This window comes from Chinchilla lanigera, unplaced genomic scaffold, assembly GCF_000276665.1.
Source record: "Chinchilla lanigera isolate Chin_1 unplaced genomic scaffold, ChiLan1.0 scaffold00048, whole genome shotgun sequence".
Taxonomy (NCBI): Eukaryota; Metazoa; Chordata; class Mammalia; order Rodentia; family Chinchillidae; genus Chinchilla; species Chinchilla lanigera.
This window is the reverse complement of record NW_004955449.1, coordinates 9,569,373-9,594,976: the sequence shown is the minus strand read 5'-3', so window position 1 is coordinate 9,594,976 and position 25,604 is coordinate 9,569,373. Positions and strand designations below refer to the sequence as shown.

The 25,604-nt window shown below is 37.4% G+C and overlaps 1 protein-coding gene across 1 annotated transcript in view; it reads right to left on the bottom strand.

Moving 5' to 3' along the window:
* Window positions 1–5,417: 5,417 nt before the first annotated feature.
* Grb14 (growth factor receptor-bound protein 14) overlaps window positions 5,418–25,604 on the bottom strand; it is a gene marked incomplete at its 5' end in the record, with an annotated part of 122,796 nt that continues 102,609 nt past the window's right edge. Inside the window, 6 exon segments of the mRNA XM_013518791.1 lie at window positions 5,418–7,146; window positions 8,402–8,495; window positions 10,608–10,695; window positions 10,844–10,916; window positions 11,008–11,124; window positions 18,829–18,909. Of these exon segments, the coding sequence (XP_013374245.1) occupies window positions 7,000–7,146; window positions 8,402–8,495; window positions 10,608–10,695; window positions 10,844–10,916; window positions 11,008–11,124; window positions 18,829–18,909 (600 nt within the window).

Here is a 25,604-nt window from a genome sequence, read left to right as displayed (position 1 = left end):
TGGGGGAATTGCGGGTGTGCTGTGACGACCCAAGGATGTGTTCAGCAGTCCTGATAATATTTAACGAATCATAGTAATGACATTGTCATCCCTTGAAGTCCTACAACTAACCTCTCAATTAACCAGCAGCTTTGGGGATGATGTGAATTTGGGCACAAAGAGTTTAGGTAGTTACTTGGGCGCTATGATTTCATAAGTGTAGTAACTGCAGTATAGAGGAAAGGACAATCTCGAAAAGGACCAAGAAGAGGCACAGGGAAAGAAAGCAAAAAGGTTACTTTCTATGCAAAAACATGGCAAAGGTATTACAGAGAAGGGGTTATAAAATACTAAGAGCCGGAGAGACAGCATCTGGACCTTAAAGGAAATAAAAACAATTATTTTTCATTTTCTTAAGGGACTGAAAATTAACGACATTTATTGCAATTCCAGGTAAGTTATTTTCTTTTGATGTAGTAAAATGTTATATTACAATGTACAGCAACCAGAAAGTAATATCCTTTTAGAAAATATGCTCAAACACACTTCAGACTCCCCAGGACCTGTGTGGGATTCATGTGTGTCTAGGAAATGCCGCTAGGGAGTTTGATGCTGAAGGCACTTTGTAATCCTTCCCAGCACTCCAGGATAAAACGCTGGGAGCTGGCCTAGCTTCAGAAGTTAAAAACAGGTCTCTTTTAATGAAAATTCTCTGGTTCCTTTGAGTTACAAAGACCAGACTAGGAAGAGAACCTAAATTTAGACTTCTTTTCTTAAGAAATAGACAGACATCTGCTAAGATCTGTGTCCATTGTCCATTGAGAATTACTAGGAAATAATGAATTCATGTGTTGTGGCAGGACAGCAGCACGCTTAGGTGCACGGGGCACCCAATAATCCAAATGAGTATTTTCCTAGAAAAGAATGCAGGTCAAATCAAGAAAAAACAAACAAATGTAGTCAAACTTAGGAAAGTAGACAGAATAAAATTTCTGAAATAATTTCCTCTCACAGGTTAAGTATTTTTTTTCCTTAAAGCAAAAAAGAGATGTTCTTCTGACTATAAAAAATACAATCATTCATAAAGATACATGGTAAAAAAATAAAGCAAAATATAAAGGTACTTCAACACCCCACTAATTTTATGTGACAGGGACATCAGGGTCAAATACTTCTATGATTTTTTTTTTTTTTTGGAACATCCTTCTAGCACATACACGAGTTTAACAGCTGTAGAAATTTTTCCCTATCAGTGTAGATACATCGTCATCCATTATGATTTGGACCATTCTATTGATCTTTGATTTTAAAGTACTTTTACTACTATAAGTGAAGGTAGAAAGATATATTCTTACACACTCCAAATCCATGATTCATAGGCTTCAAGAGGGATCTTATCCAAACCCAAATCTTATTTTAGCCCTTTAGTTGCTTTAAAAGCCACCAATGGCTTTCATTACCCTTCCAGATCAAGTTCAAATTCCTTTCCATGGCCTGAAGGGCCTCTATGATTTGAATGTTACCTGTGCCTTCACTGTCCTCTTTACCATTCTCCCCTTACCCTTCACACACAATGCTGGGTTTCGTTTGTTCCTCAAGCACATCATGTTAATTTTTGCCTTTGGGCTCAAGCACAAGCTCTGTTGATGGCGGTTCTTCACCCCACAGCTCTTGCCAAGGGTCATCGTTCTCCTCAGGTTCCAACTTCCACCATCTCATTAGGCCCTTTGTTTCACTGAGGTGTTACTTCTGTCCTAGTTATTAACTTCCTGTGTGAAACAAATTCTCTGTGCTTGACTATTCCTTTCCGCATCTGCATTAAGGTTTCACTTTACTGTGGGAAGATTCTGAAGCTAATTCTTACTCTAAAAAACTTTAGGACATTTGTTAAAATCATCAGTTTCTCACCAGATATCAATCTCCCACTCTCCTTGGCCCTAAAATTACTCATCATTTTAGACTCCTCCCTTTCCTTCTCCTCTCATCCAATTGCGTGTATCACTGATGACTCACCTCCACAAAACTCTTTCATGTCTCAGCCTCCAGCAGGCTCTTTCGATTACTGCCGAGATTACCACAGTAGCTCTCTGCTGGGTCATCCTCCTTCAGGTGCCTTCCTTACCTTACTCACGTTACTCAAAGTTCCCTTTCTAACTTCAGATTGTTACTGCTTCTCCGCCTTTTTGCTAAGATCAAGTGTAATATCTAACTCCACTTACTAAGCTGCTTCTAGAATACAAGGAGAACAAGTTCACTTATTCATTCAGTAGATAATTTTGAGAATTTCAATGTGCGAAGCAGATACAAGGTATACAAGCCTATCCATGATTTCAGGGAGGCAAAAAAATCAGAGGGGTAAAATAATAAGACACCTGGTGGCATCCTTACCTAACTAAAATATAACCTGCTTTTCCCGACACTGGAACTCCACTGAGTGCAACAGGAGCTTACTTTCCAGCCCTATCTGTCAAGGCTTTCCTGTTAGAATGTCCCATATACTTGAACTACAGTGAAGTTATCATTTGCTGAGAAACTTTTTTAAGTTTAACCTATGTCCTCTCCCAGCTGCCTAGCACTGTCCCCACCCCCAATGACAAGGTCCAGTCCTTTCTCCAGGCTTTGTAAGTCTAACTTGCACAGGGCTCCCAAGACTCCACTTCATTCCTCCCATGCTTGAGCAAGTGTGTCCAACGACCCTCTCCTTTTGTATTTATAGTGTAACACCTACCACACCTGCATTCTAGGATAGGTATTTGTCCATCTACATTGTGTTATCCCATTTTGCATCTCTGAAGATGGCTTTCACCTCATAAGGTGAAAGGTGCTGGAGTGAACTTGACAAGCACACAATGCAAGAGCATCATTTTCAATGTCTAGTCAGAATGCTCACATAAAATGAAAGTCTGAGGGGATCAGGTACATCTGCACGAATTTAGCCAGAGGAGGGATGCATTCACTCAGAAAAACTTTACTAATGTCTCACAGGCGAATCTGTCACATAAAAGAGTTTTTTCAATTTCTCCACCCTGTCTAGGCAAGGGCTATAAAGCCGGTTTTCAATCTTCTGTATTTCTCATTCTAACAGTCACTGTAATTGGAGAGAGGGGGTTAGATAGTGTTAAGAATTCCCAAGCATAGTTTATAGCTTTAATCAGCCGGTGAATAAGAGCATGGGCATCTGTATGGTCCAGTACAGGTGACCACAGTATGACTGTCTCCAAGCCCTTCCAAATGGACTGGGCAGGACCCTGCTGCTGTGTTCATCACTGCTTACTTAAAAGCAGCCTTACAGAAAGGAACAAATCCAGGATGGGCAGAGGCACAGTATAAAAACACACCATGTTGCCCTTGGCAGGAAGGGCAAACAACAGGTGCCATCACAAGAGCACTGTGTGGGAAGACAACTGTTCCTAGGAGGTGGAGGACTTAGATATGCAATCGCTAATATAAACAATATTACAAACACAGACATTTTCCCAAAGCACACACACACAGTATATGATTCTACACAATGTGCTAAGCACTTGTTATGAAAGATTTTATTTCAACTGCCAAGACAATTTAAGAAGTGATGGTGGTGATGAGGACCATGGTGAAGTGGTAGTGGTGATAAAGGTCCCCGCCATTAAGATATGAAACTGATTTGACTAAGGCTACACACTTGGTAAGAATGGGCCAGAATCCAAATCTAAAATGTATGATGCCAGAACCAGTGTCTTAACTCTAGTTCCTAATACCTTGTGTATTATGTTAGGTTAAATTAGAAAAGAGTGAATTATTTATGCTTACAAAGCATATCAGCATAGCAAAGACTAATCACATGATACTCCAACTGCAAAGCAAGTATTTATGCCAGTGAGAAATTCATTTGGGGAATTTCTGCAATGAGCTTTTTGGTGATTACTAAGTGTTCAACCAGAAGCTGGCCTTTCTCTTATACAAATCTCTAATCTGTGCTGTGAGGAGCTGTTGGAGACATCAGAAGCAGTACTCCAGTTATGAGCACCCCTAAATGTCATGCATGGTAAAAGCACAGGAGCCAGTACTGGCCAGGGTGATGCAATCCTACCATAGGGAGGCATGGAGTTGGGCTGAATTAAATGTTCAGCAAGTGGTACGGTGACTGTACATTTCATGCAAACTTCTCTACATACTATTGGTGGCATCATTAACAATGTGGATTACCTATTCCATCCCTGAAAAGACATGAATACGAGATAGAAAACTGGAGGACTTACATGGGTAACTGTCAACAGCCAGACACTGTGCAGCAAGACACAGGATCACCAATATACTCCATTCTACAGTTATGTCTCTATGCAATTATTTTGCTTTGAAATTCTATTTATTTTATTTTACATATTTAAGGGCATTTTGTGACTAGGAGCTCGTAGGCTTCACCAGCCTGCAGAATGGATCTGAGGCACACAAAGACTAAGAGTGCCCTTGTAAACAGTGAAGCAAGCAAGGCCACCCAAGTTGTAGCCATTACAAATGGCAGTCACTCCACCTCGGGAAGTCATGACCAGGAAAGAATCCGGCATCTGAGGAATACAACTGCCATGAGTGGAGTTATTATTGTTGGTGTACACAAGCTACAGACCTCAGAAGACTCAGATTAACTAATGCTGACTGCCCTACAATAGAACTAACACAATGATGACCGACTGATCTACTCAGATCAGGCAGAGATTACACTCCAATACACGCAAAACAAGTAATGATCCTTTTAAAGCGCTCCTAGGAATGTTTACCTTGTCTGATTAGGTCTTCTAGATGTTTCAAAATAATTACCTGATCCTTCAATATAAGAAAATTAAAAAACCAACCAGGCATGGTGGAACATGCCTGTACTTTCAACACTTGGAAGGCTGAGGCAGGAGGATTGTCAGGAGTTCTAGGACAGCCTGGGCTACATAGTAAGTTCAAGAGACCCTATCTAAAAAAAAAAAAGAACACCAGGGATCAGAAGGTCTACTGCATTCCTTTTGGAGAGGGTGAAGCATTCTAACTCCAACGTTTGAATAGTTAGCAAAAATCAGTTAATTTATCCTCATCTGCATCTAAAATGGTGCAAAATAACCAAACATAGCTATATCAAGATGGAAGACAACCCAAAGGTAATTCAGTTTCTAGGGAATGCATTTTAACATTCTAGTAAATATGAAAATATCTGACATTCTCAGATTTGATATCCATATTAAATATCCTCTCTCTCTCTCTCTTTCACCCACACATGCACAGAGAGAAGCAAGCAAGACCCATTTTCAGAAGGAATCAAAAAAATGATTTCATCCATCTTTCTGCAATAATTTTCCTTGACCTATGACTTAAGAGCAATGAAAACAATTACATATAATATCTGGTTCCCCAAATATAACTTTAGGTTATGAATGAAGTCACAGACACATAAAGGTAAGCAAGAACTGGTCAATTTATCAGAGTTTAGTATTTATCAGAGTTTAATATTTTATGACATTACCTAGTTGAACTGGGTATGAAATGAGTAAATGCAATCCAATTCAAAACACAAGGTGTTTTTATAAATTGGAAATAAATCTGAAATACTCAGGTCCATTCTGAAAGGTTGAAAGGGGCAAGGATGTTTACTTCCCACTGTTCCGCTTAGAAATCCTGTCTTCCAAGCTTTTGTTCAAATCAAACCAGGATGTTGTAACATTAGATTAATGTTTTAACTTGCAGTACTTTAGAAAAAATGTTTACAGTGTAAAAGTAAATTGAATATTTTAAAATTTAACAGATAATTATTTTAAGTGATAATTTTAATAGCACTTCAGGAGTATTTTTCACATTTTGTTACCAAAAATGTATAGTTTTGATCTAAAACTAAAGTATGCATACTTGAATTTTGTTTAAAAAAAATCTGGCTATCCTACAGTGTTGTTATAAAGGTCAGTTACAGCCGATAGGCAATATTTTATAAGATGGAAATGTTCAGTTCATGTTTTGTTTCTTTTCCTTTTGTTTAGAACAATGATCTTCAATAAAAATGGGAACAGAGAATAAAAATAAAAACACTTCCCGGACCGTGTTAGAGAGAAGGTAAGAGAACCTCAAAAGAGTCTCGGTGTCTCAAGTCATCAAAATCTTTGGCTTCCATATTCATGCTGCTATGATAAGAAGCTAAAAGAGGATAAAGATAGAGAAGAGTAAGGATTTACCTAGTAGGATATATAGATTTCTAATCTTTGACGTCACCTAGTTTGACTAGGCTAATGATCTACCAGCAAAAGGATCTGAATTACTATATGTCATGAAACGTGTACAAATTATTTGAATCTTTTCTATACTTTGATCATCTTCTTAAAAAGATATTTCTAGCCAATCATTAAATAAAATTTTAAACATTCAAGGAACAATGTACCATTAATTATTACAGTACTAGTATAGATTTTATAGTCTAATTAGTAACCCATACCATAATGAAAGTTAATCCAGAAAAAAATCAATTTATGGCAAAATAATTTTAAGCTGCTACCTCAAAAATACGATTTGATTTTATTGTTATACTATACCCAGAAAACATAGAATTGAAAATAGTTTTTAGTTATATTAACAAATTGTGGGTAGTTTCATTTATTATTCAAGTTTTTACCATACTTCTATTAAAAAAGCAGCATAATTTTTGAAAAATCATTTTGAACCAATTTATTTTTCATTGTTTGTATTTGAGAATCTAATGCTGCTATAGTAAATACGGACAGATAGATATTTGTAGTGTGCATATTTGAAGAAAATGTAGTAATATAAAGTCACACATGAACACACAAAGTCATTTTTTCCCTAAGGTTTAATTTTAACTAATAAATTTTAAATGATGAATATAATGCCAATCCAAGTCTTTGCTTATTTACCATCCACAAACTTTGTTTTGCAACTTGCAGGTGAAATACATTCTTTTCACATCACATAGTTTTCATTTGTATTTATTGTCTCTCTTTAATTTTTTCCCCTTGAGTCCTTCTTCTTCAATAGTTTAGCAAGTCACTTCTGGATTGGTTAAAGAGCAATCCTAGCACAATAATGTTTCAACTTGCACGGAAGAACACCCTTGTTGAGTTGATAGAACTCCACCAGCTGGATTAGATCTGTGAATCTTGTGTGGCCATCATCCAGAGTGTGGAACATTGCACCGTCATCTTCAACCTGCAATAAGAAAAGCAACAACTTGGTAAAGACAGCACGTCAGCCAGAAGGACACTCCTATTTCATTGCATACACAATGTCTTCATATGCCAAAACTGACAAGTTTATAAAACTAAGCAGAGTGAAAAGAACACTATAGCATGCCCACTTCTTTTTCGCAATGTCACTTGCATTTAAAAGAATGGTCTTTGGAGCAACAATGTGGCTTCCGTGTCTATACTTCTAATTCTCCCAGAAACAGTATTCTGTTTAGTTAGGATAGTATAACTATTTTGAATCAGTCAACTGTGAGAATCTGTACTATTTGGTATAAAAGCAAGCAAAAGAGTTTAATGTTCCCACTTACAGAAATTAACTTCCATTTCTAAATATTGTCTATTTAATGCCTCACTTGGTATATTAAAACTAATATTCACATAATTACAACAGCAAGTTGGTTCTAAAGCAATTATATAATTTGCTAATGGAATGCCAGTGGGTTTTTTTTCTGGGTTTTTTTTTTTTTTGTGGGGGGAGGCTTCCAGCATTAAACAATTCAGACTTGGAGACACTGATCATATAATCAAAGAAACAGGAAGGATACTTTATATGCCTTTGGAATAATTCCACAGAGGCAACTAAAAGGAAGCATTATGTATTTAGCAATCTTACCTAACACCTGAAAGCAGAATGAATCTATTGTACACTACTTGATTCCAAAATACAGAACACGCAAACACACATGCACATGCACGTAGAAGCACACAGCAGAAGCAACGGAAAGCAAACTGTGTTACCCAGAAGTAGAAATCACAGAAATTCTAAAAATGTTCTCAGAATGATTTAAATGTCCACCATCTCCACGGCTCCTCAGTGGCTATCCATTATGATTAAAAACAAACCAGCAAAGCAACATCAAAAAACTTGTTTTTGAGAAAAGAGAGGAGAAAGAGCTTTAAAAATAAGATTTTTTTTAAAGAACTGTTAGGAGAATTCAGGAGATTCTTTAGTGGCCTTTTAACAATAGGTGGCATAAGGTCTATATGGTATTGCTAAATCATATTTCATAGAAAAAGGGAAATTTAATTTTTACAATTCCTGTATTTCTTATATTAATTCAGGTTCCTAAAACCATTTCTGCCAAACTTAACTCTAGTCAAAGCACAAGCTCCCAAATTATATTCAATAAAAAGAACAAAAGAAAAATCTAAGTTTCCAAAAGCATACGCATTAAGATCATTTCTAATATATGAATGTGAAATTACAAATTACTTACTGGTATAATTTGAAAGTGCTTTATTTTTTGTCCATGACTCATTGACAGTACGAAAGTTTTGGGGTTACTCTGACTATCCCGGACCAAGAAAACTCTAAAGAGAGAGAAGGAATTTCAATATGTTTCTACATTTACTTATGGATTTCATAGATAGCGTGTAACAAATCCAAGAAGTGTATTCATAAATGTGGTAGCTAGGGATTCCTTTGCTCTATATTCAGTGTACCAGCAAGATTATACACTTGACAACAATACGTTGTAACAAAATCTTATGCTATAAAACTATCATCAGTGCTAATGTAATTTTAATAGGATAAATATATAGCCTATTTCTCTACTGTTTGTTTGCAATAATCAATATAACATTATGTTGGCATCGATAATTAGTACTACTTTCTTTTTCCATTGGGAAATTGGATATTATCATGTAACTCTTTATCACAAAGAATAATGCACTAGTATGTTATATGTTAACTATGTGTCATGGAGACCCCCCTCAAAAGAGATAATTACTTAGAATGAAATAATTTTTTTACCCCCTACTTCTACACTGAGCTCCACTTTCTTCTTTTGATTCTTGTTTCTATGATTATATATACAACAGAAAGTAAGAGATGAATATATTATAAAAATAATATAAAAATTACTTAAGAAATGTAAGCAAAATGCTTTAAGTAAAAGAAGCACCCCAAAACATACACTTTAACCTTGAAGAACACAGCAGAAAAGTTTCTCTAACATCAGGCTAGAAAAATAACACTTGGTCTAATGGCCAAACGAAGAAAGGCTGCCAGCTATGGATTCTTATTTATTGGCACCACAATGGAAAAACCAGTTTTGTATAAATTACTGGCAAACACACTGTGTAAATAGTTCCCACTGGTGACTCCAATACAAATCTCACTGTGCCTGGGCAGAGGCAGCTACATATGAGGCTCTACAGATGTCTGAGGAGATTATCCACTTCGTTTGTGTTGTGTGAGATTCCGACGCTGTATCACTGGGTGAAGGGACAAAAGGGTGTTTCACTGGCAAAACTAAGCTGTTAATTTTTTCCCTTCCCAAGAAGATCTCCACTACCACCTAGTGGACCACTTGTCACCATCACATCTTCCCAAAGAAATACAGAAAAAATAAAGAGGTCGTCACTCTTCATACAAGTATTTCACTCTGTCTACAAATACTGAGGTCAGAAGTAAAGGAAACTGTGATACTCCAAAACATTTAAATAATTTTCTGTGACTTATATTTTTCTTAGACTCATGAGACTGTATTTCCTCTGATTACTCAAATTTATATCCCAAAAGACTATTATCCATGCATATAAAATCTCAGAGTCAGTGGAATGCTAACTCACTATTAATAATCATCTTTGTGAAGACAAATTTTTTATCTAAATATCAACATTAAATCAGCTCAAATCCTTGACATCATTTAAAGCCAAGCTTTAAACATAAAAGAGCCCATCCCCACTTGTTTAAGTTGAAACTGTGTAATTTCTCATCCAAACCTCAATACAATCTCTTATTTGTACTCCACTTGGGAAGGGAATTCAGCGAGTGTTATAAACGCAGGCTAATAATGGAGTAACTGAAGAGGAAAACCCTTTGGATGCTAACTCTTTCATAATACATTTTATAATTCTCTGTGTACTCTGTGATCTCTCATTAAAAGATAATAGAAAAAGTTACCAAACAGTACTCTTTTCATAAGCTTATATTATTTTTAGCTGTTTAAATTTAGAGAAAAAGCAAACGGGACATAAAGGGAAAAAAGTAAACACGCATTTAAAATATATAAGAAAAAGGAGTGACATAATACACCCTGCCTTACACCTTACAAAGTACAATATATATAACATCATGACACAAATCTCATTTTTGAATCATATTAATTATACATTCAAACTACACAGTTAATACCCCAACTAGTTTTTTTTTTCCTTCATGAATATCCAAGATGCTAGACTTGGCACATAATGGATATTATTGCACATTCGTTAGAAAAAAATTTACACAGAAATACTAAGCACACATCGTGTACCACATATTGTACAGATACTGATATGACATGAGAACCACCATTACAGAACAAAGCTACTACTGTATGAGAAGCCAAAACTAAACATGCTTAGTATGCTGACTAATGACTGTCTATAGGAGAAATCCAAATCACTGCCACTCCAAACCAAAAATATCAAACTCACCCATCTACGAGTCCTTGCTGAACAATCAGCCTCTGAGCCTCATCTCTAGAAATTCTGTGGTGAAACCACGGCTGAGACCGATGGATAGCTGAGGAAATAAGATCAACAAAGACAGTTTTGTTTGAAATGATCACAATTTCCCTGCATGGACTTCGCACCTGATGCACTTGGTGACTGCCGCTAAGACACATCTACCTGCCCGCCAACTCCGCCGCAAGGGCTACGAGCAGACATACCCATGTTTGTGGCAGAGCTCTGTGAGGAGGCTGTGGGGCTACCGTGAATGCCCAGGCGTAAACATCCTTTCTTCTGAGCAAGAAAGGGGAAAACACATCTCAACTTTTTGGGTAAAACACACTGAATTCATAAACATTTTTAAAGAAAGTGACAGTATTAATACCCTCCAAGCGAGTCCTTCTTCAACAGCAACTGAAAGGGCTTCAGTGGGGTTCTCTATCACTCTGCTTTTCTGACCCGAGAAGTCCATCGCTACCAGGGAATTCTCTGATATACTCCTCTAGAAAAGAAGATGCACATCAGTTTGAACCATGATAATATCACTGCAAGTTATCTCTCAGTGCTGTGCGGCATATGTTTTCACTCTAGACTGGGAATCCAAAAGTGGCTATCGAGAGATTTAAGAAGTTGAAATACACATTCAAGATTAAATGATAATAAAAAATACTTTAGTTCATATGGTTATTTGTTAAGATAATTGGATTAAGTGCTGAATAAAAACATGAAAAACTTTGAAAGAAAGCATGTGTTTTTCCTGAAACAAACCTTTCTTTTCATACTCTTGGGTAAAATAGTTAAACTCTCACTGAGAAAGAAATAACATTTTCTATGGTTAAAAGGATGTCTTACTTCAGATTCATCAATTATATATTAAATATCGAATCCACCTACTTATAAAGCAGCTATTTCATGAGAGTCAAGATCCACAAAAGTTCTTAGAGAGACACATACCTCCTTAGAAACAGTACTTATGTTTTATAACGGAGCAAACTAGAACACATTTTTTAAAAGTCTGTAACATCAACTTTTATATTACTTAGGAAATGAAATTTAGTGGAGTAGTAATTAGGAGAATTCAACATTAAAATTTCTATGATTTCATGTATGAACACTTTTTCTTTCATGTAGTGATAAGACACAGAGTCAAAGGAGAGCTGAAAAATTAAATCTGAATGACAACTGATACACAAAGAAGACATCTCTACACAAGCAAAATCTAAGCAAGTGCTACACCCTTTGTTTTTGCTAATTCATATTCCTCCTCCCTTTCCTTCTTCTGCTCCTCCTTTTCTTCCTCCTCTTTCTTTTGGTACTGGGGATTGAAGACAGAGCCTTCTTGCTAAGCTACATTCTCAGTCTTTTTTTATTTTTTATTTTGGGTCAGGGTCTTGCTTAATTGTTAAACTTGAACTTGTGGACCTCCTGCTTCAGCCTCCCAGGGTGTTGGGTTTACAGTCATGAGCTATCACACCTGGCTGCTAATTACTTCTTATAAGCATATTCTGCAAAGTGAAAGTAAAATACCCAACATTTGGATTTTATTTTTATTTTGTCGAGGTTCTGTCTAACAGCCATTTTCTAAAAATCATGACATCCCACAAGAAGTCACAAATCCTAAAGAAAAGAGGCAACTGTCAAGAAGTTAAAATTTCTCCCCCAAATTTTTTAAATGAAAAATATCTAACATTCTCCATTAATTAACAGAAAACCAAAAGCAGAAGCAGAATACTGCTTTTACTCAATAGGAAGATGAGTTAAATTTCTCCAAAAGAAAAAAAGTTAAATGGAAAATATTTGTTATTCTCCATCTATGAATAGAACAGCAAAACCAGCAGTGGAATTATAATGGTAAGGTGGATAAGCCACCTTGCATCTGAGAGGTCACGGCTTTCACAGTTTTATTTCTGTCCCTCAATGTGGATTCAGCCATGCCTCACTTGCTTGAAGAGACTAGTGAAATATGGGCTTCAAACAATACCTTACCCACAAGAAAATATTTAGCATTTCTTTATCCTTGCATCACACACCCCACTTTCTTAGCATCTGTTATTTCTCATCAAACCATGTGATAGTGATCCACAGTTTTATTGTGGTTCATCTATATTTCTAGAGATCCGGCATGCAATCTTCCATTTGGTACAGGGCCCTTTATAATTGACAGCTGCTCTTTCCAGGCAGATGCTGTCTCAGTAATCTCTATTTGTTGTCACACCTTAGTTTGCCCTTCTCACCCCTGGTCTTCTGTGCTGGGCTGTGGACCACTTGGATATACTTTTGCTTTGCCAACTTTAATGAGAGGTGTCCACCTGCCCAAGGCAGAGTAGCCTCGATCTTAATGATAGCTTCATCCTTATAAATATCTCTTCCTTCACATGCTTAGATTGGTTCTGCAATCTCAAGCTCCAGATAACATAAAAGTACTGTTAGAAAAAGTAAACACAGCAGCAGGCCATAATGTGAAAACAAGAACCCATGTTCCATAATTACCTGACAAATGTAGGGAGACTAGAAGATAAATAAGAACTTATCATCTGCTGCATTAACTACACTAAGGGGAAACATGGAATATAGCAAATGTTTTTCACTGAATGGCAGGTGGTAGATGAAAAATTAATAGTTTATCTTTGGTGGACAAAGAAAAGAAGGTAAAGCAGAATATGACAAACTGAAAAGGTCATTTTCAGCTTAATTCCCTTCACATAAGAAAGCCATGTTGAAAACACTCAGAATTGGGTTTACTTCTCAAATATTTGTCCCAGTTTCGGGCTTTTTGTTCTTAGACCTTAAGAAAATGGTCTATGATTTTAATGGCATGGCTTTCTAAGAAAGACGAGGCCTGAGTAAACCATGGATTATCCCAATCATGCTTTGCGATCAGATCCATCCACTCCACTGTAGTCAGGTTTGCATGTAAAATGTTTTCCAGACAATTTAGCTACATGGCAACTAGCAGTCACACACTCTGTCATCTCACGTAAAGGATAAACTTGCAGCTTAGTAATTAACAAGAAGTCGCAGAATTTCCTAAGATACTATCTCTCATCTGCTTCATACAGAGCCACGGGATAGCAGCAACATAATAAGATTATGCAACCATGTTCTTATTTTAGAGTGTAGGATACCAATGACTAGACCAAGGTCACACCAAATGATTACGGTAAAAGCGCCAATATGTCCCATCTAGGATTCTTCTATGTACCACAGCATGGCAAGGACAAGGGAGAAACTGCAGTTTAGAATATCTAGCCCAAGGTCAAACATAAGCAGTAAAAACTTGAGATGGGGAAGCAGCACAGTAAGCACATCCCAGTATCTCCGAGACCTGAAATCACAATAACCTGGAAAACAATAACTTAGCAAAGAGAAAAGAAAAAAGAACTCCAGAAACCTAGAAAAACTCAACAAGGAAACTAAAAACTACAATCAATGCAAAGAAAAAAAATGAAGCAGTCTGGAAGGCTGAGCCCAACTCACAGGGTGGGGGACCTGTCTCCCGAAACACAAGGTAAGCACGGAGAGGGTCGGCAGCCCCAGGGATGGGGCCAGCAGTGCCATCCCTAGAAAAGCTCATAGTGACTGTGAACTGGAAGTACAGTGTAGGATTTTACTGTGCAAATGGCTTCTTCTGCATGACAAGCTACAGTTGGAGAAGAAACGCATTGCAGCACTTGCCATACATTTGGGAGGGATTAATCAGGAGGCCATTTGGGAAAGAGTTTGTTTGAGACTGAGCTACTCTGGGAATCAGAATTTATGGAACAACTACACTTCAGGGTTTCTGGGGTCACCTTACCAAAGTAACTGGTTGTGAAACAGCCACAGAGTCAGTTGCAAAGAGAAGCTGAGCTAGCCAAGAACTCCCTGCGAAGTTGACTCAGGGCAGCAGTGGACTTAGGGCAGGAAGGACACAGAGGTCCCATCCCTTGTTGTGAGAGGTATGCTGTTTGTGTGTGGTATTCAGAAAAGTATGTTTCCGAAAGTTCTGGCACTAAATCCAGTAGACTATTTGACCTCTACCCTCACTGAGAGAATAATTCAATGACAGAACTCTGTAAACATCTAAACACATTCCTGCTGGCTTGAACCATCGGTGGTACACACATGACTGTCCCATCAGGCCGCTTGAACCACCGGTGGCTAGCTATTCAACATCAGACAATGGTATTTCAAATTACAGCTGCCAGGCAGCAAGGCATGCGAATTACAGCCCCATTGTGAATGTGTTAGAGTATTAACTCTCAATGTCAACAGTCTCAACTTCCCAAAAGACACAGACTGTCAAATTGAATCAGAAACAAAGATATGCAAGCATATATTGCCTACAGGAGACACACTTCATCCAAAAGGCAGCTCAGAGACTAAAGGTGAAAGGATAGAAAATGATACTCCATGTAACTGGAGCCTAGAAGCAAGCAGTAATAGCTATTTTTAAACAAAATAGACCTCAAGTCAAAACTGATCAGGAGAAAGAAAGATGGCTACAACATACAAGTAAAGCAAACAAGTCAGCAGGTGGTGATCACAACTGTGAATATGTATGCACTGAATGTCGGTGCACCAAATTCCATAAAACGAAAATTACTGAGCATTACAGGACAGAGAGACACCAATACAACCATACTAGGGGACTTCAACACCCTACTCTCACAATTTAGGTCCACCAGACAAAAAATCTGCACATATGTTTCAAAGTTAAGACACCACTGAACACGCAGATTTAACAGATATGGACAGTGTTTCATTCAGCCACAGAATGCACATCTTCCTGCGGCACATGTAACTGTTCCCAGAATAGACCCGTTTTGGGCCATAAAGTATGCTTAAACAAATACAAAAGAATTGAAATAATCTCCTGTATATTATTGGATCAATACTGTCAAAATGATCTTACTTTTAAAACTGATATAAAAATTAAATGCAATCTCAATCAATATCCCAACAGCATTCACCATAAAACTAGAAAAAAATTCCTAAAACTTAAATGGAACCAGAACAGACCTAGAATAGAAAGAGCGATCCTGGGCAAGAAGAGCAAACCAGGAGGCAGCACAATCCCAGATTTGAAGTTATACTGCAAACCTCTGGTCATAAAAACAGCATGACACTCACACATAAGCAGAGATGTGGATCACTGAAAATGAACAAAGGATGCAGATACAATCCACAAGATCATTTAGCCATCTGATTTTTGACAAAGGAGCCAAAAGCATACACTAGGGTAAAGATATAGCCTCTTTAACAAATTGTGCTGGGGAAACTGGCTGTATGCATGCAAAACATTGAATCTAGGCCCATATTTCATACCCTGTACTAAGATAAAATCAAACTATATCAAATATCTAGATATTAAAATAGAAACACTTGATCTGTTGGAAGGAATAATAGGTAAAACTCTTGAAGACATAGGCACAAGCAATGACTTTCTGAACTGATGACCACTTGCACAGAAATACCAGTAAGAACCAAATAAAATGCTTTTGCACAAAACGAGGACAGAGTGAAGAGAAAACCTACTGAATAGGAAGTTAAATTTTGCTAGCTACTCTTTGGACAACAGACTAATATCTAGAATATATAAACAACTCAAAAAATTAGATCCCCCAAATAACAGACCCAACCAAACAAATGGGCAAGTGAAATGAATAGCCACTTCTAAGCAATCAAGTGCAAAGAAAATACAGAGAAGTACATGAAAAAGCGTTCATACTTTTGGCCATCAGATAAATGCAAATGGAAACAGCACTGAGAGTCCACCTTACTCCAGAAAGGATGGCTGTCATTAAGAGACTGAGGAAGGGGGAGGGAGGCATGAAGAAAAGGAATTCGGATGTGTTGTGTACAGGTACCAACTCCACAGGAGAAATATAAACATGATATACTGCACACATGTACAAAAAAAAAAAAAAAAAGGAAGAGGCTCAAGGGATGGGTGGAAGGGAGAGGGAGGGAAGGAAAAGGGGATGGAAAAAAGAATTAAGATGTGTTGTGTACATGTACAAATTTCTCAGAAGGAATGTAAACATGCACTACACACCTGTACTAATTTAAAATTTTAAAAAAAATGCTGGGGAAGGTATGGAGAAAGGGGACCCTTCTACAGTTTTGATGGGAATGTAATCTAGTAGCACATGCAATATAGGAATCAGTAGGGAGATACCTCAAAAAAATAAAAATTCCATTTGACCCAACTGTTCCCCTTCTGGGTATTTTCCTGAAAGAGTTAAAGACATCATATGTCTTGTGCTGTATGACAGGACTGTCCCATGGTGCCCAATGGGATAGTAATGCATGTACTACTGGTAGTTCAGAGCTGCCTGGCAGCAAGACATACAAGTTAAAGCCCTGTTGTGAACGTGTTAAGAATACTATAGATAAAAATGCCCAGTGGTACTCTCTGATCATAACAACTGCAGAGCAGGTCCTTACCACACAGGCACTAAATCTCTTCTTCACATGATCCCTACTCAGACAGTGCATCTTCCCATATGTGGTACTGGACAAATAAAGCCACACTTATATACCTTTATCAACAGCAGGACCACTTTCAATGGAAAACTGTGAGTAACATTATATTTGTATGCTAATGACAGTGATGAGAATAGAAAATATTTGTTTATAACAGTTTTTTCAATGGTTAAAAGAACACTAAATAATAATTGCCTCCAAATGTTCGGCTGCTGTTAACATGTTCATCCTAATAACTTCAGACTCTAAAAGAAATCGGAAGGATTTAGGACAGGATTAAGGTAATAAAATTCATTATTCTTTTTACATATATATGGATTGAAAGATAAGAATAAGCTTACAAACGGTGAAAATATTCACCTTAAAGTGATTGCTTTTATGAAAATTCATTACATTCTTAGGTTCTTATTTTAGGGCTTAAGAGTAATATGACACAAAGATGAAAAGTTATTCTTGCATAATTTAAGGCAACATAACAAAAGCACTGGAGTTCTTCTTCTACCTAGTCTGTCAGGCTTCATAATCAACATCATTTCATGCCTCATTCTCAGAACTGAGCGTTTCACCTGCTGCATTACTTGTGGGGTAAATGCACCTTCCTTGGTCACCGCCATGAAGAGCATATTTTAAACCTAAGTGGAAACGTAGGTTTCAAAAATGCACAGTAACTAATTTGTAACATAGGCACATACATATGAATTTCTAATACACTCAATATTAAAGAGTATATCAAAAATAGTAGAACATAAACTTAAATTCAGACAGAAATTTCTTGTGTTAATGCACAGGAAATTAAAATTAGGACCTAAAGAAAGTAAAAATGTGCCTTCATGTGTCTGCAAATAGATATCCAAGTTACACTTTGTAAAAATCTGAGAAGCAGCGCTAGAGTTAATATAATGTGTGACCTATATTACAGTTTGTAGTTTTTGGGTTTCCTGGAAAGCTGTCTGTCTGCTTTTTAAGGACCTAGAACTTAAAAAAGAATTACTGTTATGAAACTGGGAAAGAGCTCAAATGTTGTTAAATCCATGTTTTAAAATTCTAAGTCACTGGCATCTTCATTATATGTTGTGGCAATCCCAAAATCAATATTAAAACAAATAAGCCAGGTGTGGTGGTGCATGCCTGTAATTCAGTACTCTGCAAGCTGAGACAGGAAGATTACCACAAGTTCAAGGATCTCCCTTAGCTACACAGCAACTTCAGGACCAGCCTGGACTACATAGACAGACCCTATCTAAATAAATAAATAAGCCAAATGACAAAAATAATAATTAAGAAAACATAATCTATAATTTCATGAAAAATGTTCTGTGAAGTATATTATTAACATCTAATCCTTGTTGCTGATGTAGCTTATCAGAAGAGTACTTGCAGGGCATGCGTGAGGCCCTGAATTCAATCCCCAGTATTGGAAAAAACAACAAAAAAGATTTAAACCTCAAATGATGTAATGACACAGGATCACTCATGTAATTCTTTCTAAAATGGAAAAAAAAATTCATTAACATAAAATACTCTCTATATTAATTCAATACTTCACATACACTACTATGACTTTTATCACATAGGCTCAATAATAGATAAAATCCAAATTCAATACAACATTATTCAACCTATTTTATTTTATTTGACCAAAAGGAAACAATAAATGTATTATAATATATAAGAATAATATAATAGGAAATTAATATAATCTAAATGTAAAATATAGGTGCCAAAATGTAGTCCTTACCATAGGTGATACACTCTGAGAACTGCAGCCACTTCTACCTTGATAGGGATGCATATAATTCTGGTACAGCTGCATGCCATGCTGCAGAATAAATAAATATGAACATATTCCCAAGACTTTTAGAAGAGTGATAATTCATGAAAATAAACATTTTCATTAACTACATCTTATCAATATAAAAAAGAAGAACAAGATCTTCCTTAAAACAAATAAGTTAAGCAACTCAATTTTTGAAGGAACAACTTTTATTGCCTTTCAATGATGCATTTAGAAAGATGTTTTTCACTTGGTCCAACAATTCACCAATACAAAGTCACGGAACTGACATTTCTACTCATTATACTTATCACTAAATTCTACTACAACCACTTTACCTTGTGATAAAAGCTCAGTGGGGAAAAGTGTCATGCTTCACGTACAAAGATTATGAAAAACCTACACAGGTTCTAAGCAACAATGTGTAAAATTCACTGTCATTCTAATGACTCATTTGAGTCTCTTTGATAAATTTCTAAATTACCCCTATGTGAAAAATGCCTGGTACCATACTATCCTTGTATACATATGCCTGTAGTGTTGATTTTTGGTTTCAAATCCAAGGAAACCAAAGTAGTGAGGAATCAAGGTGACTCCAAGAAAGAGTTTCAAAGTACAACGTGAATGGCAGAAGACAAGAACCGCAGATTGGGATGAGGACTCAGCCTGAAGACTGAGCTGGCTGTCACAACGCAGACGTCAGTATGGACTCTAAGTAGATTACTAATTTGAGAAATATAAGAATGTCAACTGCCACAGGCAGATTCGCCATGGGGGTGTTCCCACCTCAATCTGAAAATTACTCCCTTAGATAAAAGGTTGTTTAAAAAGAAAACAGTAGGATGGACTTTTTCCCCATATACTCTACAGTTCTCTCCATTTGATGAACTTAAATTAGTCTCAGTGACCCTTCCCTGTGTTTCATTCTCTGCCTCCACCTCTTGCCTGTGCAACCTTTTGGCATGACAGTCACTGTGATCCACAGCTGCAAGGCCCTCAGAGCGCTTGAGCAGCACGATGCGTCCCAACAGGAACCCCGGCATGACAGGGGAGGCAGGCATGGAAGGTGAGCATGGTGGCTTTGGCAAAGCAGAATACTCCATGTTGGACCTGATCAACCCCTGACTGCACCAGCTATAAAGGATGAATGACCTCTACACTGGAGTCCAACTAACAAGCAAGCACCAGGGTTCGGTAGAAGCTCTGAGAAGCCCCAGTGACGCCACCCACTGGGATATGACCGTCCCTGGTCAGGCCACACCACTACTTCCCTGGTCCAGGCTCTGGCCAAGGCACTCACCTCCTGGCTCAGATACCTTCACAAAGTCTGATCCTTTGGTCCCCACCTGGCCACTCTTCTGGCACTCCTTTTGGACTGATTGGGGGAGCCCTCATCACCCTGTATCCACTCCCAGGGCTAGAGGTGGGCGTGTGACCCACTCATCTCCCTATACAACTCCTGGGCAAGCCCTACACTGCCGAGGCCTTGAGTGTCCACATTAAAAGGGTTTCCTAGATCCAAAGAAAAAAACAGGTCCTACGTAAAAGCGATTGAAGGACACTATGGAATCAAATCTTATCACAGGTTGAATTTCATTTAAACATTCCATCCAAGCTGTTTCTTTACTGAAGACTATTTCCTTAAAAGCAATTCTAGCAAAGTGGATATATTTGGTAATTAGGCAAAAAATCAGAGGGAGGTTAGGGGAGTCACTGTTTTCAAGATTTTGCTTTTAACATGAATACAAACCCACAGTCATTTAAAATTCTCTGTGGTGACTTTTTTTATCCAATTATTTCCCAACTTCTAAAAATTATTTTTTAATTTAAGGTTTGATTGACATTAATGGGATCTAATGAAATTTACTTAAAATCAACTCTAAGCCTACAACAACTTTAAAAAGAAGACAGAGGAGCTTAATTCCTACTCAAGTTCATTTTGGAGAACAGATAATAACCTCAAACCAGCACTTTCAAAAGGAATGCTCTGCTTGGCCACCTCTTATTTATCTGTATTGAAAAGCCTGCTACCTACTAATAAGACTGTTTTCTTCAAAGATGTATTATCCCTGGTACCTGCAGTGTTAGGCAGTTGCCTCTGTGCTGTTGGATGTCTTTAGTAGGCATTTAACTCTGGCCAAGGGGTAGAGCATGGGTCACCTTAACATTTCCCTGTCCTACAGAGGGGCAGGTAACAGACCACAATATGTTAGAGAAGCTGGCAGAGTTCTAATTGAAGGGAAATGGAAAAGATAACATGAAACTAAAACACCATATATGAGCAAATCTCCCATTTTCTAAGTCACAGGTTTTTTATAATTCTGTATGTAACTAGAATTTACTTAAAGAGAAAGAGCATCTCCTATATTGTCTGTATCAAGACTTTAGATATGCATGTGAAAAAGAAGTGGAACTAAGAATTAAATAAGAGGCTAACATCCGGGTGGGAGGTTACATCTATACCTTTTGGGAGCATGTAATGAAAATATGAGCATTTCTAGTACAGCCAACATAATACATACAGTCTCATGCTACTCCCTACTAAGAACAATGAAAAACCCTGGAAATAACACCTGAGACAACCAAAGCAGACCAAAAAGAGATGATGGAGACACATACTCCTAACACCAGGGGAGCCCAGCTGCAGAAGCATAGAGATCAAGCAGGAGGTCCACCCGCAGCGGACAGCTAGAGGAAGGCCTCCCATATGCATGTGTTGCAAGACCTGGGCATCCCTGGCTTCCTGTGGCCTGGTCATTTTAAAGTGTACAGCAGATTGTATCACTCCACATTTGGCTTCCCACTGGCTCCAGGATAAAGGTCCTCACTGTTGTCTATCTCCTTTTCCAGCCTCATCTGGAAAAGCTCTGCTATCAATGAAATCTGCATTATCTCAAATTATCCAGGTGGGTCCAATGCAATCACAAGGAATCTTGTAAGTAGAAAGGTAAAGTAGAAGAGACACAGCCAGGGAGATGGCAGACTCAGAGAAGTTGGCGTGACATCGGTGGCTTTGAAGGTGGGGAATGGCCACTAGTCAAGGAGTTTGGGTGACCTCAAAAGACTGGACAGGACACAGGAACAAATTAATCCTGGAGCTTCCAGAGGGAAGCAGCCCTGCCAACACCGTGGTTTTAATCTAGTAAGACTCACATCAGACTTGAATTAGAACAGTACAGGATAATAAATTTGTCTTGTTCTAAGCCACTACATGACTGGCATCTGATAAAGCAGCCTTAGCAAACTAACACAAATGAAGCATCTTTGACCTGGGAATCTGTGATTTGAATCAAATGAGAGAAAAAAAATGATAAGTGGACAATCTTCCAGAAATTAAGAATCTTGGAAATGGGTAACTACTAGTGACACCAGAGGCCTCCACAGAGAAACACAACAGTGAAATGGAGCAGGAGACACAGTAGGCAGTAATGGCTGCTGAGTTACTCAGGTTCAGATGTCCTCCCAGAGGGCGACTGGCCAGTAGCAGACTTGGAGAGGGGCCAATTGAGCTGGGAACTCAGAGTAGCTGAGGGCTCGCTCCATCTAGCAACTCCCACTGTCAGGGTGAGGCAGAACTCCATTCAAGTGGGCAGGAGGTCAAGGAGCTGAGTTCAAGCCCCTAGAAAGCTGAGTTCAAGCCAACAGGAGACATACAGAGTGCTGCAGGCTGAACAAACCAGGTTCCAAGCTCACAGCCAGAAACCAGCCTGATCTCAGTAGGATGAAAGGTACAGGCTTGCTGGGATTATCCACTACACCACTAAATCTATGGCTGCCTCACTGGGATTAAACAACACAGATCTGGGTGATGTCTGCCCACTCTACCAGTAACACCAGAGACACACCGTGAAGTGGACATTTTTTTCTTCTTTTCTTCTTTGCTTATTTTCTTGTTTTTGTTTTGTTTTCTTTATTTCTTGCTTGTTTGTTTTGTTTTTATATGAGTGCGAGTATTGTTTCTTATTTTGTTCTTGTCGTTCTGTTCCACTTTTTTCATTTCTTTCTTCTCTCTTTCTATCCTGTCTTCTTTACCAGTATCACAAAGTTCAAATGATCTTCCTTGGTCCTCCAGCCTTGCTTCCAATCTCTTGCCCTTCTCATTCTTGCCCTCCCCCTTCCCCTTCCCCCTCCCCCTTTCCTCCCCCTCTCCTTCTCCTTCTCCTCCTTCTCCTTCTCCTTTTTCTCTATTTCTCTATTTTCCCCTAATCTCTTTTAAACTTTCACCCCTGAGGGAAAAATTGCCATACTGAGGGCATATTTACTATATACAATTTTCTGTTTGGTTCAGATTTTGTTATATAACCACAAGTATAGTTCATATAGTTAAAGATGAGAAATTAATAATTCTCACAGTTTGTCATCTTCTAGGCTCTTTCATGTTATTGTTATTTCTGATTATACTTCTTTAGCCAAGCTGACATAATTGTTCTAATCTAATCTAACCCAAGATTGAGATGTGTAAGGGTCATAAACAATACTATAGGCCAGTGCCAAAGAATCAAGGGCTAAGCCAAATAGGCAAGAATTTCTCATCACAGTAAATTGAAGAGGTACTATTTTACAACAGGCTCAAAATCCAAAAGCCAGCTATACCTGGAAGACATCTCTGAGAAGTCATTTCCTAAGAGTTCTAAATACTAGCAATAAACTCAACTGCCATAAGCAATTTAGAAGCATCAACCCAGCAATTAAACTAAAAGAAAAAAAGAAAATGTCAAGACATTTAAACATGATCCAACCCCAGACTTCCAGCTCATTAAAGGCAAACTCAGAAGACAATGAGGTAGATCAATCTGAAAGCCAACCATGTGGATTCTCAGAAGTGGTAACAATGGAAGTAGCAAAGCAGATGAATGAGGTTCTAGAAAAAATTCAAATGACAAATAGTATACCAGATAACTACAGAGATGGTGACCATAATGAAAGACATATTTAGTGACTCTGTAACAGATACAGATTTTAAAAAATAGAGGAGCTTAGGAAATTGATGGAAAACATGGATGTACAACATAGAAAAGAAATGAAATCTATGAAACAGATTCAAGCAGATATCCAGGAGATGAAAAATTCCACTGAAAGTCTACACAGCAGAATGAGCCAATGCAAGGACAGAATTTCAGACACAGAAGGCAGGATTGCAGTTAGCAACCATGAAAAGAAAGATTTAAAAATACAAGGAACCATAAAAAACTAATCCAACAGCTGCTAGATGATGCAAAGAAGATTAATGTAAGATTGACCAGAGTCAATGAAATGGCAGGAGATAGGTCAAACAATATAAAAAACCTGCTCACAGAAGTAATGGCAGAAAACTTAATAAGCATGGAAAAAGAATTTGATGTACAGTTAAATGAGGCATACAGAACTTCAATTAGCCATGAGCAAAAAAAAATCTACCACAAGGCATATAATAGTCACCATTCCAGAAATTCAACACAAGAACAGATTACAAGATGTTACAGAAAAAAAAAATCACCTATAAAGGAAAGATCAAAGTTACAGCAGACTTCTCAACACAGCCCTCTAGTCAAGGAGAGCGTGGAGGGAAATATTTGAAGAGCTAAAAAAAAAAAAAACCAATCTCCAACCCAAACTGATATAACACTGCAAAACTTATCTTTAAAATTGATGGAGAAATAAAATTTTTCCATGACGAAGAATACCTGAAGAAATTCAAGACCACCAAACCAACATTCCAAAATATCCTGAAGGAAATTCTAGAAAGACATATCAAGGGCTACAACTTCATGAACCCCAGCAGAATAAATCCAAAAGGCAAGGCAAATAATTAAACATAGGGGACGAAAAAAAAGAACCAACAACAGGAAAATTATAGGACAAGGATAAGTCAATACATATCAGTTATAGCCACCAATATAAATGGTCTCAATTCACCAATCAAAATAAACAGACCGGCAGAATGGATCAAGAATCAAGATCCAACAATATGCTGTATACAACAAACACATTTGATTCAAAAAGAAACTGATAGACTCTAAGTCAAACAATGGAAACAATACTCCATGCAACAGGAAACCAGAAAAAAGCACGGGTAGCTATTCTATTTGCAGGCAAAGTGGATTTCAAGCCAAGGCTGATTAATAGACACAAAGAAGGTAAAGGAAACAATCTAAGTGGAAGATATAATAATCATGAATATATATGATTATACAGTACTGGAAACATTACCTGAAGCAATTAGATAAAAGAAAGAAATAAAAGGAGTAAGGATAGGAAAGGAAGAAGTTAGATTATCATTATTTGCTGATGACGTGATATCGTACATGGAAAACCCCCAAAAATGCCACCAAAAGACTTCTAGGTGTAATAACCAAATTCAGTAGCATAGCTGGATACAAAGTCAACACTCAAAAAATCAACAGCCTTCCTGTACATGAATAATAAACTTAGTGAAAGAAAAATCAGGTATCTTTCACAATACATTTTAAATCACAATACATTAAACTAAAATCACAATACATACCTGAAAAATCAGGTATCTTTCACAATACATTTTAAATCACAATACATTTACATCTTTCACAATACATTTTTAAAAAATTAAATACCTAAGCATCAATTCAATGAAGTAAAAGATTTTTCCATTGAAAACTACAGTACTCTGAAAAAGGAGATCAAAGAAGATATCAGAAAATGGAAAGATGTCCTTGTTCTTGGGTAGGGAAAACCAATACAGTGAAAATGGCCTTACTTCCAAAATTCTTACAGATTTAATACAA